This window comes from Barbus barbus (assembly GCF_936440315.1).
Source record: "Barbus barbus genome assembly, chromosome: 27".
Classification (NCBI taxonomy): domain Eukaryota; kingdom Metazoa; phylum Chordata; class Actinopteri; order Cypriniformes; family Cyprinidae; genus Barbus; species Barbus barbus.
Genome location: NC_136755.1, coordinates 17,471,115 through 17,486,945, shown reverse-complemented (window position 1 = coordinate 17,486,945; position 15,831 = coordinate 17,471,115). Strand labels below are relative to the sequence as shown.

At 36.9% G+C, this 15,831-nt stretch overlaps 1 protein-coding gene across 1 annotated transcript in view; it reads left to right on the top strand.

Moving 5' to 3' along the window:
• The window catches only part of LOC306846787 (CUB and sushi domain-containing protein 3-like), a gene marked incomplete at its 5' end in the record, with an annotated part of 460,366 nt that extends 449,065 nt beyond the window's left edge, over positions 1-11,301 (top strand). The window contains 7 exons of the mRNA XM_079380399.1: positions 755-934; positions 3,210-3,275; positions 4,832-4,990; positions 6,980-7,092; positions 8,248-8,335; positions 8,498-8,633; positions 8,965-11,301. Of these exons, the coding sequence (XP_079236525.1) occupies positions 755-934; positions 3,210-3,275; positions 4,832-4,990; positions 6,980-7,092; positions 8,248-8,335; positions 8,498-8,633; positions 8,965-9,124 (902 nt within the window). The 3' untranslated portion in view covers positions 9,125-11,301. The remainder of the gene's footprint in view (positions 1-754; positions 935-3,209; positions 3,276-4,831; positions 4,991-6,979; positions 7,093-8,247; positions 8,336-8,497; positions 8,634-8,964) is intronic.
• Positions 11,302-15,831: the final 4,530 nt, after the last annotated feature.

Genomic DNA, 15,831 nt, shown 5'->3' with positions numbered 1-15,831 from the left:
AAGAAGGGACAATTGTGATCATATTGGGTATTTGCGCAATTTGAGGAAAAAAATATTTTGCTCAATATTTTTCACAATGCATCAAATCAAAAATAATTCTAAACTCTGATCTCTCCTTTATATCTCTCTTAATATTTGGATGGAGCGTATGAATTTCATGTCAAAGATGTTCAAAGCACATTTTGATTTACATTTTCTCAATAAATGAGCAGAATTTATTGCAATAATCCCTGAGCAGTGTAACTGGAAACCGTAATAGTTTCTTTGCCTGGTTACATTCTTTTCTTTTGTGGCTTTACTTTTGATTTAGTGATCATGGATAGAAACCCTTATCAAAGTCTTGGATAAAAGAACTAGGTCCAAGAACCTCAATCCGGCTACTTTTGATCAAAGTCATAGTGATGGTGGAGCTGTTGGAATGACTGAGTGAGCATTGGCTTGCGTTTGATCTGCTGGTGTGACAGGTAAAGGTGCGCTCCCTTTAAGTGCCGTCTGCCAGCATGCATCAACGTCTGCCACACTCAGGTTCTCAGCCAGCTTTTGTAGGCACAGGGACGTGGCAGTGTCAGCTACTGAGGGAGAGCGCATAGATCCTCCCTAAAGAAACACGCCATGTTGTCTTTAAAGTTCAAACTTCATTTTGACTCTGCCCACTGAAGTTTGATGTCTGATTATATGGGGACTGAGACTGTTTACTAGATTGTGCTTTCATTTCTTTGATTCTCTTTTTAAATTACTTTTGTTCCCTTTGTAGCCCACAGTTGTAAACAGCCAGAGAGTCCTCCTCATGTGGATGTTGTGGGTATGGATCTAACCTCCTATGGTTACACGCTCATCTACTCTTGCCAGACTGGCTTCTTTTTGTCTGGGGGCTCTGAGCACCGGGTCTGCAAGTCTGATGGAACCTGGACTGGGAAGATGCCTGTGTGTCGAGGTATCATTTCACATTCTCTGCCAGCACTTTTAACATATATCATGCATACAGAATATTCCCATCAGAACCATTCAATCGAGTCCCCTCAGATTTGACTGATTGGAGTTTTTTTTGACTAATTTTAATTTATTTATTTTTTTACTTTACGACATATGATTAATTTTGTAGAACATGATCAATGAGATATAGTGTACCATCAAAAAGTGTCTGTTTGGTTGCAGTTTTGCTTGGTCTGTTAATATACCATTGAAAAGTTAGGGGTCAGTAAGATTTTTTTTTTTTATTAATACTTTTATTCAGCAAGGGTGCATTAAATGGACCCTAAAGGCATTTCAAATGTTTCCTAATATTTCTTTTTTTTAAATAAATCTTTTGAACTTACTATTCAAAGAATCCTGAAAAATAACACATTTTCAACAATTGTAATAATAAGAATTGTTTCTTAAACACAAAATCAGCCAATTTGAATGATTTTTGAAGGATCATGTGATACTGAAGAATGGAGTAATAGGTCCTTAATATTCAACTTTGCCATCACAGTAATAAATTACATTTTACAATATTTTTCAATAATTTCAGTAATTTCACAATATTATTTTAGTTTTACTGTATTTTTGTTCAAATAAATGCAGCCTGAGCACATCTTACATTTTTATAAACATACTTAGGCGTGTGTGATATGAACAAAATCTTATGTCACAATATGAGTCATTTTTATTTCACAGTATATATCACTATAGTTATTTTTGCTTTAAAGTCTTTATAATATCAGAATTTTTTAAAACCATAGAAAAAAACAACTCAAGCTCAGTAAAGAACAAGTAAACAGTTAGTGATTAAATAATAAGAAACTAGTTACAAGCAATACAAAAATACAGTAGAACAAATAAATAAGAAACGCTATTGTATATAGTAATCAAATGTATAAAAACAGTTCATATTTTTCACTATGTAAATAAATATATATATATATATATATATATATATATATATATTTCTACTTATTAAAGTTACAAAAGTGTTTTAGCTGTCACTGTAAGAGCTGCTTTGTTTTCTTTCTCAGCTGTTTGCTTTCACTTAAGACCTAAATTACTATGTTTATGAGGGCACTTAAAAGATGGGATTTTACAAATACAAGTGTGTTTTTAACCATTCAAGGCTTATAAATCGGTAAAAATAACTTCAATACTCCCGCGCTCTATGAACACAGTCTTCATGTGTTTGGCACCTCTCTGACAGTGCTCGGGAACAGTCACTCAGACAGCGCTCGCATTTAGTGAAATAAGTTCTCTTTACTGCTGATTTCATTTCAATAGCTTAAAATCATTTATTTTTAAATGGCAATGCTCAAAAACGCATGCAAACAATACGTTTTCGTGACTACGTAGGCTAGCACAGCAACGTCACATGAGCGTGTAACCGCGACAGAGACGATAGTTCAAAATATCTACTGGTTGACAAATTTTTACCGGTTAATCATGTCTATATCGCCCACCTCTAAACGTACTGAATTGTTTAGAATAAATAAAGTGTTTTTTTTCTTTTCAGTCATGCCTTATTTCACATAGACCAAGTCACCACCAAGAGCCCCCTCAAAAAAAAAAGTGCATGATATTCCTTATTTCATAGCCTTTTCTCTATTGACTTTTACATTTTAGAATGAAATGTAATTGATTTCTCTCTATTCTCTATTATGACTAATTTTTCTAAACCAGACAACATTTCTCCTTTCTTATAACTGTGACTTTGCACTTCCTGCTCAAGTGAACATGTGCTCAGGTGGGGTGCCGGAGCACTAGCGTGTGGCCAGCATGCTGCAGTGCTGTGATTTTTATCTTCCTCATCTTCACCCTGCAGCTCCGAGTGCTGCCACAGCACCCCAGCACACGCTGCCGTGCGCACACACAGCTGTACACTTCAGGCTTTCCAGTAATTACTGCACATAAACAGATGTGATTGTCTATAAAAAAAATTCCCGAGCGGTCGACACAGAGCTTCTCCAAACTGTGATGGGGCTGTGTTTCTCCCTCATTTTTCTGCGCCTGTCCTAAACAGCCTCCTTTTGAATGTTCAGCTGCTGCTTGATATGTTGACCATGTCACCCCCCCCCTGCTGTCTGCAGTCACCTGATTTTTCTTTGTGAAAGGGAAGAAAGGAGGCACACTATTGCCTGGGGATGTTATTGTATGCATGAAATGATAAAAATGATGCCAATTTGATCTGTCAATCTTTTTTAATATAAATGCCTTATTCATTTTTGCTCTTTCTTTCCCAGCGGGCTCTAAACTCTCCGAAAAGCCTATTAAACCAGTCCCAGGGACACCAAGTCCGAAGCTAAATGGTGGGTGCACTGTTATTACGAAATGGGGTTTCATTTGAAAGACCACTTACGAGTGTTAAGTGCACTTCATTTAGGATGCATAATTTTGGCTGAACATCTCCTCTATTTGACCACAGAGTGCAATGGTACCTTAAACAGTCACAATCCGTGATGTATTCCAGACCACAGCCCCAGGAGGAGGGGACTAATGAGGAGAAAACGGGTTCCAGTTAGTTTGACAGTAAAGTAGTCTGGCAGCCGCAAAAAACTCGACTGGAATCACAAGATAATCCTACTGAACTTTGCCAGACTTTCTTAGAGCATATTGCGTATTTTACGTTTATATACTTAGAGAGCAGGATGAAGTAGGAGACAAGCTGGTGTCCTGCAAAGCTTTAAGCGTGCAATGATGAAGCTCCTCCAGGCTGGAACACCTACAGCAAATATGACTCCTCTGAGTCTGTGACAGAAAGGACAAACCAGATATATCAAATGTGTTTCTAGAAACTGATGGATCCTAGGATCAGTAAGACACGGAGAACCCTTGGAGCCCTAGGGGTGGTGTTGGCGCAGTGGATAAGACACATGCCTTTGGTGTGAGAGACCCGGGTTCGAATCCACTGTGAGACACCAATGTGTCCCTGAGCAAGACACTTAACCCCTAGTTGCTCCAGAGGCGTGCGACCTCTGACATGTATAGCAATTGTAAGTCGCTTTGGATAAAAGCGTCAGCTAAATTAATAAATGTAAAATGTAAATGTAGAAATATCCAGTTAATAACATCACCTAGATTTAATCAAATATATAAATCAAAATATAGCTCTGTATACAGAAATATATTATAAAATATATGTATAGAATAATATATAATATAAATATTTTTATAACAATATTTCATGTATTTTATAAAAAAATATATTTCTATACATTTTGTTTTTTTTGTTTTTGTTTTTTAACATTAGATCACGATATATTACGAATTTTATAATGTAACAATTGTTAGGGTGTATTCAGGTTAATTGGGACATTTTTCCCCAGTCATTTCAATGGCAAAAGGTGTACCTGAATTCACTTAGGTTTTTAATGAAAGTTAAGATAAAGTGTTATTAAAACCTAGCTTTGTATACTGGGGGACCCTGGGTTGCTGAAATTCTTGGTTTGTAGATCCTTAAAGATTATTGTTCATACACAGTTATTTCATATATATAGTAGTTTAGCATTAGCATTTTAGCATGACTGACAATGTGTCAACCAATCAACTGCCAGAACTATAGAAATATTTAGTTTTATTGTTTTTTTCTGATACTACATACTGTACTCACTTTTGGCAATATAAGATATAATATAGTAGTGATTAGGTGTCTAAGAATGATTTTATTTGCATGTTAATGTATATCATAAGAGAAATATCAGGAATTTAATATATATGAAAAATATTCAAATGTGTGTATGTGAGTGTTGTATGTTTTATAATATGATATGTCCATGGATTGATATGACTAATAATATTAAAATACTATTTTAATAATATTATGAATAATATTGAATGTGTCGTTCATTTGTTTATTTCTTTACAGTTCCTGATGATGTATTTGCCCCTAACTACATCTGGAAGGGCTCATATAACTACAAAGGAAGAAAACAACCAATGACTTTGAGTATCACAAGCTTTAATACAACCACCGGTAGAGTTAACGTCACATTAACAAGCAGCAACATGGAACTACTTCTTTCAGGTTGGTTTATTGTTAAACTCTGCAGATTTACTGAGCTGACAGAGCACATTACTATTACAGGCTTACAAACAGAGGAAGCAAACATGAGGACTGTGTGTTCTTACTATCACAGAATCTGATTCAGCCCATCAGAGTAAAATTAAACTAGACCGTTAACGAGCTAGATCATTAGACTGACTGTCTCACCTTCCTCTTCCACTCATGAGACTCACTGAGTCTTTATAAAGCTGACATATGCTTTACATCATCTAATTAATCTTAGACACTCCTATTGGCCGGCCATCAGGAATAATCACTGGTGCATAAAGGTGAATAAACCACCAGTCACTCAAGTGAAAAATGGACTTGTCGGAATGGTAATATGATCATAACAGCGAACCATTAACTGATTAGTCATCAGCCAGTTGGAGGGCAATGAAATGTATCTGTTCGCCCAAAATGCTACACTCTAAAAAATGCTGGGTTAAAAACAACCCAACTTGGGTTATTTGGCAACCCAGCAAAAGATGAACATTTATTATTAAGCAAGAACACTCATGGACAAAATAAAAGACAAATTGAATTTATTTGGGTGAATACAGCATAGTTTACAATATTACATACATTCGTTTAACAAGCATTTTAGAAATAAAAAAGGCATATAGAAGTAGCATTTTAATTTAAATGTATTCAACCGTTCTCTGTAATCGCTTTTTACCGAAATAGTGCTAATTCTCGTGCCGGTGTGTCAGCGACATCTGAGCCGGTGAAGGGCTGCTGTTCGCGGGGGAACTGCGAACTTTAGACTGCAGCCTCGCGTTTCATTCATAGCTGAGAGATTGCGTGACTGTCTCCAAAACCTGCCCAAAAACAAACAGTATTAAAACTAGATGACATATTTTAACATCATATTAACGTATACTCAGTATTATAACGAATAAAATCCATTTATGTTATGCAAGGCAAAGGCGTTTCCAGCGCAAAATGACCGCAGCTGACTGACATCTCGTCCTTATGTTGCGTTGCGTAAAATAATATAATTTAGTCGTGACGTATTGTCAAGTATGGTGACCCATACTCGAAATTGGTGCTCTGCGTTTAACCCATCCAAGTGCACACACACAGCAGTGAGTAGTGAACAAATGCACACACACACACACACACACCGTGAACACACACCCGGAGCAGTGGGCAGCCATGCTGCGGCGCCCGGGGAGCAGTTGGGGGTTCGGTGCCTTGCTCAAGGGCACCTCAGTCGTGGTATTGAGGGTGGAGAGAGCGCTGGACATTCCCTCCCCCCACCTACAATTCCTGCCGGCCGGGGGCTCAAACTCGCAACCTTTCGATTACGAGTCCGACTCTCTAACCATTAGGCCACGACTTCCCAAAATTAAAGATTTTATAAATGGAATAAAATGTATACAAACCTTTATTTCCCCGAAAGAGTACACCAAATCGATGGCTGCGCTGAGAACCGCTCTCTCCTGTGGACTTAAAAAGCCCGTGCTCTCAGCAGCTGCGCTGTTGAGAAGTTTCACCGGAGACAAGCTCAACCCAGCGGTTAGGTAGAAAAAAATAACCTAGCGTTAAAAAAGACTCAATAAAATTACCCAGCTTATGGGTTAAAAAAATAACCCAGCACCTGGGTAAAAATATAAAAAATAACCCAATAAAATGACCCAACAGGCTGAAGCCAGCATTTGGGTTAAAAAAAAAACCCAGCAGTGTAGAATGCCATTAGCCATGTCTGCATGTTCTCAATTAGCTCCTTGTTTGTAGTTTAGAAGTGGGCAGTTAGGTCAGGAGGAGTGTTTGTAGACAAAGAGCTGTCTTAGATAATGCGGGGCTTGTCAATACTTTTATTTTGTGGTCAGACTAGAGAGTGTGTGTGCATGCAATTCTTTTCAGCAGTTAGAGAGAGTGACCGAGATGAGAAGAGAGCGATAAGAGGATGAAACGCATGTACGCAGAACATGGAGACAACTGTCTGCTCTCTGTTCTCTGTCATAGGTGTCTATAAGAGCCAGGAAGCACGTCTGATGCTGCTGGTGTATCATGTGAATGCGTCCTCATCCACCACACTCAGCAAAATCAAAGAAGACCAGTGGACCCTGGATGGATTTGTATGTGCACATGTGTCTTATTTTAGGGCTATTATCTTTTTAGGTTATTTTGTACAGAGGAATAGTGTTATATACTAAAATGCAATGATGGATGATGTACAAGCATCCTGTATTTGAGTTAAAATACAGATATCCTGATGAAATATTGCTCCAGTAAAAGTATAAGTACACTGGTTTTACATTTCTATCAGGGTTATTGTTGTAAACTAAACTGAGACTAAATTTAAAACCATATAATTAACGTGGTAACACTTTAGATAGGGAATGTATATTCACTATTAATTCAGGGTTTTCCTCAATAAACACTATTGATAGTAAGAAACATAGTTGTTGTAGTGTTTATGTTCAGGTATAGGTGGGCAGATATAAGGGACCTAGAATATGATTCTACAGAAAAAGGCATTAATATGTGCTTTATAAGTTCTAATAAACAGCCAGTATGCTAGTTAAATGCATGCTAATAAGCAACTAGTTAATAATGAATAGTGTTCTCTAATCTAAAGTGTTACCATAAACGTTAACAGAAATAAAACAAAATATTAAAAAAAACTTATTTTGCTAGTTACCAAAGCAACATTTAACTAACTGAATTTAAAATAATATCCACTATATAGACATACATAAAAAATGACAAATGACAAAAACACACATTTCTAAAATTAAACCACTTACTAAAATAAAAACAGAAAATATCCAAATAAAAACTAGTTTAATATATTAATAAAAAATATAATAGTATTTCAAAACTAAAATAACACTGATTTCTACTTTTGTAAACGTTCAAATGCAATCGTATCAGTTGATTTAAAGAATCATTAAATATGATTTATGAACCAGTTCAGCCGACTCAAAAGAATGATTTATTAATAAAGAATTCTGAAATATACAGTAGTGAAGTGAAACGTCAAATATTATTTTGTTCATTTGAATACTCTTAAAATTAACTTCCAATTTACTGAAGTATATTTTATTACTGTCCATCATTGCTAATGTGAATGTAAACTGCTAATAAGAAATTCCAGCATGTTGACAATTTCATTGTTAATTTATCTTTAGTGTTATTTTGGCAATCTGTGTGAGCAGTAGCGATTATAAGTGGTAATATATTCCCATCGGTCTGCAAGGCAGTTGATCTGTTTGATTGTTTGCCATCAGGTGTCTGCTGAACCAGATGGGTCCACATATGTCTTTCAAGGCTTTATACAGGGTAAAGACTACGGCCAGTTTGGCCTGCAAAGGCTAGGTATGGGAGCCCATCTTGATATTTTTAGCATGCGGCATTGTTTTGTTGTAAAATATTTTCTCACCCTGTTTCATCAATGCATTTTTTGACAAAAAAAAGGTAATTAAATAGACACGAATACATGCTAAAATGAAAATGAATGTGTTTCTCGATCTCTTGCAGATTTGAATATGTCGGAAAGTAATAATTCGTCAAATCCACCACATGGTACAAACAGTAGCTCTGTGGCCATAGCAATCCTTGTGCCTTTTTTCGCCCTGATATTTGCAGGCTTTGGATTTTATCTCTACAAGCAGCGGTGAGTCTTGCCGTCTGTCCTCGTTTGTCAAAGTTTGTTTGCGGAGTTGTTATTCTAGACAGATCAGAACGAATTTAGAAATTAGTCTCAGACAAAATCATCATCATTTGTTGCAGAATGGAAAGAAATAGACGGTGACAGATATCGTCTTTAGAGACAGAATTAGCTAGTTTGCAGGTTATTGAATGCAATCATAATTAGATGCTAGCTTTCTTCCCTGCGTGATTCCACATAACCCGCTGCCTCTCAACATCTTTCCGAACTCTCAAAGCTGCTGCAGATTTTATTCTAATGACGTTCTGATGATGTGTGTGTTGTTTCGCTCTGACAGGACTACTCCAAAAACCCAGTACACAGGCTGTTCGGTTCACGAGAACAACAACGGGCAGGCCGCCTTCGAGAACCCCATGTACAACACCAACGCAAAGTCCTCGGAAGGCAAAGCTGTCCGATTTGACCCCAATCTGAACACAGTCTGCACAATGGTATAATTAGATCCGCCTGACGTGAGAACATCTGTAGAGGTTTTTCTATTTAAGGGTTTTTGCTTTGTATTTTTAAATGGAGGTGGAAACAATCGCATTACAGTCATGGACGGATTTGTCTGAGACTCGCAGAGGATGTCTAGCACAAACACTGTTGCCCTTCCTCTGATATATAAAGCACACTCTTCAGGAACCATTTGACTATGTGCGTCCGCAGAGAACATGTATGAAATATGAAACATATTGTCATGGGGGATTTTTTTTGAAGACTCACTCTGAAAAGCTTCTTCATGACAGAAAGCATGAAGAGATTCTTCTGCTACCTTATTCACACTCCGTGAGTGCTTCTTCACAGTTGACTGGGTATTTTTTTAGGGGAAAGGGATCTGTAAATCTACTTGCATATATATGAGGAGCATTCACCACCTATATTTTTGTGCTATATATTACCACATGGGATAGGCCAAAAGAGAACGATTCTAACAAGAGTTTATGAGGAGATTCACATCGACCGATATGTTATCTCTCTGACGGTTTTCTTTCGATACGCAACATTTTATTTACAGCTCATTCACAGTCATTCCTTTAGCTTCGGTTCCTGATGTCGCCAATCATCTCTGTGATTGGACATTGAGGCATTATGTGATGTGTTTGGGTAAAATGAGAGAAAATGTGTGGAAAAGTGGTGTCTCGTTGCCTCCTGAGAATTTTTTTTTTTTTATAATTGTTATAGATCTTTGATATTCAGTATGTGTGTCTGTTGATAAGCACCCATCTTCAGAATGGGCCGTCGGACAAATGTCAGCATTTTGACCTGAAGCCTGCAGATTAGTTTTTCTTTTCTATTTATTTTTAATTGGTGTTTCAGTGCAGAAGTGTCATTGAGCTCCATTTGTATTTGGTAAACAAATTTGATATGATAATTTGGTCATTAACAACTTGCCATTGTTATTATTACTGTTATTGTATTAAAAATTTGTATAAAATGAAATGCACTTGACATTTATACAGTATACTTTTATATAAACCTCAGATTACATACGGTAACAGACAAATGCATGTTTCTTAAGGTATATTGATATATGGTGGCAACAATATGATCATATCTATCGTGTACATATGGCCCGTGAAACACCTTTCCGGTTATGTCTGACCTTGTTGTGTTTTACACTAAACACGTTCATCCAAATCATTAACAAACATGATTTGACCTTAAAAAATATCTAAAGTGGGTTTGGTCAACCTAAACAAAGTCATTGCAAGGAAAATAGACAAATCACACTGTGTTTGAAAGGAGATGAAATTCTGAAGACTTTTAGTCATAAGAACACAGGGTCAGACACTGTTGGTCGTGTGTTTCCAGGCCTGCAAGCTGTGAGATTCATTCCAGTGCCTTCTAAAGTACTCACCACCACATTTTCCTAAACAGGTCATATAAAAGGATATTGAAAATTATTATGTGTCAGTAGAATGAATGTGATATTACAGTCCAGGTATGCTGTTGTGCATCGGCAGGAGTGAACGCTGCAGTCTTCAGGAGGCTATGCTGACATCAATGTCCTGGAGTTCCAAAATCCAACAAACCAACCTGTGATATTTTTTGCACTCAGCCATAGGGATTTGCAGTCTTGCACATCATTGACATTGCTGTTTTATTTTAATTTATTATTTATCTAGGATTTTTTTAAATACATGGCAGATTTTTACACAGTGCCTACCAAAAACCATGTGACCCAGGTCTGCTGCTTCCTCACTTCCTCTACTCATTCTACTCTACTCACCTCTGCCATTTAGTTTATGGATTTTAATTTCTCCCCGCCCTTGAAATGTGTGGTTGAGAAATACAGTTTTATCCAATGCCACTGCCCATTCGAGAGTTCCTTCGCCAGTCTGAACTTATTTGCCAACAACAGCTTTTGCTATAACTGACTGCAATAAAAGAAAACACACATTTATGATAAAAAAAGGACACTTTTCAATCAAACAGATGAATATTTGCAGTACAGCTGGGTACTCCTCCCATGTTAATGCATTCAAAAGAGATATAAAAAGAGGGTAAAAAAGAATTTAAAAAAAGTTTTGTAAAGAAATATATTTTTATGAAGAAATAATTTGTAAAATGTATGAAACTATTATGTAAATTTTCAATGCAATGTAAGATTAAAAAGGCTAATTCCTTTTGTAATGAGTGTTTTGTCTTTTTCATTGATTTGATCATTTTGAGCATTTACTCAAGGTTTTTCTTGTGGAATTAGATCAATAATGAAATGTGGGCTACAAAGATAAGCCAAAATCAACAGACCAAAGATATCGTTGTGTTTTAAAACATGTTCTCTTAATATTATTCAAATAATCCAGCAGATCCATCTCATAAGCTCAGTGTGAGCATTGTTCTGCACACAACATGACTGAATAGAATTTCACAATTAAACATTACTGTTTACCCCCTGCTTAAATGTCACACTTGTTGGCTTCAGTCACATTTGTGTTGCTATGCAACCACTTGAATGACACCTTCTATCACAATTTGATGCATTGAGTGCGGGAGTTAGAAGCTGCTGAAATCCCTGTAGGGTGGAGCGATCTCATTGCAGTAGTTTAGGTCTTAATTGCAGTAGCAGTCTGTAAATTAATAAACTCCGCCCATGACAGCTGGGATTGACACATCCATCAAGAGACAATGTTGCTGAGTTCATGTATGACTTTGTGGTGAATTGTTCTTTATGCTGTTTTGGCTGATCACTAGGAAGAAGATACTTCCAGCAAACCTTCTCCTGTGGCCCATGAGTGAAGAAAGGGAGTAAGTATAGGACCTGGATGCTGCCATTTTTGCTTCTTTTATAACTTTTGAATGTTAATTGCAAAGATCTTTTTTTTTTTTGTCAGAACACAGCTACTTTTTAAAGGCAGCCAATGGAAAAAAAATCATGATTCATGCCCACATAATGGGTTAAGTATGTCATCTTCCAGCGGGGGGAACCAAACACATGAGAATTCTAATATAAATTCTATTTGTCAAATCAACCATGAAATCCATTTTTGAGAATTTAAAAATCAAAATTTGAATTGCATGTGTATCATGCCACAATATGAAGAAATACATCTTAAATATTAATTTGGTCTGTGTTCAGCTTCATAGGCTTAAAAGTTATTTGTGTGTGAAAACACAAAAGTTGGTGACTCATTTTTTTCCCTTGTGTCTGCAAGTTCACTATAGTATTATTGTATAGAAGAAAAAAAAACATGAATCAAGGCAAGATTGTAGAATATAGGTTTGTCCCTGCTGTCTGGAAGGAAGATGAGAATGGATGAAACAAACTCAAGTGCTCTGTTCTTGAAGATGTTCCTGATACAAGACAGACCTTGAGATACTGAAACTTACACAGCGACAAATGTAAGGCCAATTCCAGTATGACGAATTCAAACAAGGTGGAACACTGCTGAGGTATATATCAAATATGAAAAAGTTGAATCAGCTATAAAGCAGCTCAACAACCATAAAAATACACCTGAGGGTAAATTTGTTTTCAATTGTTGAAATGAAAACATTGTTTTCAAATGTTGTAAATTAAGATTTAAAAAAAAAATGGTTTAATTGTGCATTTTCTCATCAACCAAAATATTAATTGTTGACTAAAATTTAAGACATTTTAGTCAAAGTGAGTAACAATAATGAATATGAAATAAAGAAATATTGGATTAATAAATTTAAAGGGTATTTTTCAGCAAAATTCAAACACTATGATAAAAAAAGAGCGCTGACAACCATCATCATCACCACCAGGTGTGGTGCTCCCCCACCTCCAAAACCCCAATTTAACCCTCCAGTATAAGCTTGCAATATTTTAATCTCCAACCAAACAGAAAGCCACTTCAGAATACGAAGATGCAGTAGTATAATCCTGTAGTCAAATGCTTATACTTCTGTCACAGTAGAGCTAAAGTTCATGTCCACCCTTTCATCTCACCACGGACACGTTTATATCACAACAGCTTCAAGCGTAAATTCTCTTTGAGACGAACCAGCAATTTTTCTCTTTCTGCGTCATTTCACGCCAATAGTGAGATCAAGGTTACTGGTAAAAGCTCTCCTTTGCCACGGTAAACTGGGAGATGACACAGCAGCGTTTTGTAGTGCTCCTAGCATACCACTTTAAAGCCGAACACTGAAGGGGATAACCGAATCACAGGCAGAGAGAGAGAGCTTCGAGTACAAAGAGCAGGAGTGAGTGTGATAACTAAGACAGGCTCCAGCTCTTATTTACTTTAGCCATAAATCACATGTTTCATTCACCCTTTCTATCACATATACTGGACAGCACATTTTGCCTGGACCTGTTCGTGACAGAAGCAGCTGCAAATAGCAGATTCCTGTAGCCGATTGTTCTTTTGAATCAGATATTTTAAAAGAATTACTTGATGGCCACAAAACCAGTCTGAGCTGCATTTCCCAAAAGCACTGGGAGCCTGAGATTTTTGATTGTATACAGTAGAGACCACTGGAGGAAATGGTTTCTACGTTCTACTTATGCTTATGATGCTGGAAACTCAACCCTGAAGGATTTGTTCACAAATAGCCTAATCGGGCTGATTCTTTACACTGACTCAGTACCTGTTATCGATGAATAGACCATAATCAGGATAGACACTATACTGAATTTAACACGAATGGAAATGAGGCTGTAAGGGACTTACAGTCTTTGCAATAGCATGCACTGTATAGAGGTCCATGTGATTTTCCTTATAGAGTTTTGCCTACGGAAAGTTATTTTTTAGTTGAACAATCGGTTCTGTACAATGTTGTTAAACAACAATACAATCTATTGAAGGCACTGTACTTCTATTCCTCACAGCCTCATTTTCATTCCTTTAAAAATTAAAATATTCTCTACTTGACTAAGGTCTAAATCATAAGATTTTGATATGGGTCTGTTCACACAAAGCTAGTATGACTTGAAGTCTTATATAGTGTATAAATATACATTTAACATATAACTTATATACATTTCACTGCTGGTTATACTCTGTATAATTGTGTATGTGACAAATAAAAAAAATCTTGAATCTTGTTCTTAAAGGGATACTCTTCCCAAAAATGAAAATTAAAGATTTTAATAAATAAACAATCCATCTCTGGGAATCCATATAAATGCAAGTAAATATAGACCCATAATTTGGGAATCCATATAAATGACCCAAAATTTGATGCTTCAAAAACACACAAAGCAAACACGACATACAACCCCAGTCTTGTGAAGTGATAATATATGTGTGTGTGTAAGAAAATACTAATATTTCAAACTTTTTAGTGCTTGGGAATCCATTTACTTGCAGTAAGGTCTAGTTTGCTCAAATTTCTCATGAAATTTCTGTCATCCTTTACTCACCTTCAAGTTGTTCCAAACATGTATGAGATTCTTTCTTCTGATGAACATAAAAGAAGATATTTTGAAGTATGGGTTACAAACTATTTCTGGTCCCCACTGACTTCCATAGTGTGGAAAGAAACACTACAGAAGTCAACAGGGACCACCAACTGTTTGGTTACCACCATTCTAATGTTCAGCAGCAGAAAAAAATTCATGCAGGTTAGAGGAAAATTTTGAAGATGAGTAAATGATGATGGAATTTTAAGTTTTGGGAGAACTATCCCATTACATAGACTCAGAGATGGATTATTTTTCTAAAAATCTTTCTCTGAAGAAAGTAAGACGAGCACGTCTTTATATTTACTCCTTTCATGTTCCACAGAAGACTGAATGTCGAGTTGGGAACGGGAGTCATTTTAATTTTGGGGGTGAACTGTCCCTTTAACACCTTACCCTTGCTCTGTTGTGGAAAGCGCTCACTCGTGAGTTTCCATCTCTGGCATGCCTTGAGATCACCATTCCTGTGCGTCTACAGCAGATCCCATACTGTCGTTCTCATTTCCCACTGGCTGCAGATTCAGATTGCAAATGCACTCATGGTTACTCAAGAGAGCAAGTGCAGATGTCTTCACTGTGTTTCTGTCTTTCGTCTGCATCTGCCCGCATCCGTGCGCTAATGAGATTCTTAGAGGCCTGATTAAGCACACTGCACTCGAACCTCAGCTGTGACAATGGCAGGCCCATCCACTCCTGTGGAGGACATGACCTGCAAAAGGGCAGCTAAAAGACAGTTCAACAAAACGACTGATCATGTAGGATGGGCAGAGACTTGGTGAAGGAGAGATAGAGATGTTTCTCTTCCATTGCTGCTCAAGGTCACTTTCCTTTCCGCTTGCTGAAGAGCAAGTGTCTCCTGCCTTGAGACTCAATGGATGTCTCATTCTGGGCCGACACTGTAGGCACCATATGAGAATAATTGCATGACAAAGCCCTCCACAGTAAAGCTCACAAGACAGTTAGGATCATTTCCAATTAAAAGTAAGCAATTCAGTTGTCATGGAGGAGTAATGGAAATTCATATTCTCAGACTAGGAAACCGCTCACCCTAAAGGTAATATGCTGGAAATGAGTGTCCCTATTCATTCCCCAAAGCACCAGTGATTTATGCAAAATACTTTGAGAGGTAGCGCTATTGTCATTAAAAGCAAAGGACAACGTAAGGGCATCATGCATGGCTCATATGCACCAAACAGCAGAACACATTCACCTTAGGTTCACTCTACATGAAGGTGTTGGCTCTATATGCGTGTTTGATATATAAATACATTAAACACAATTGCATAT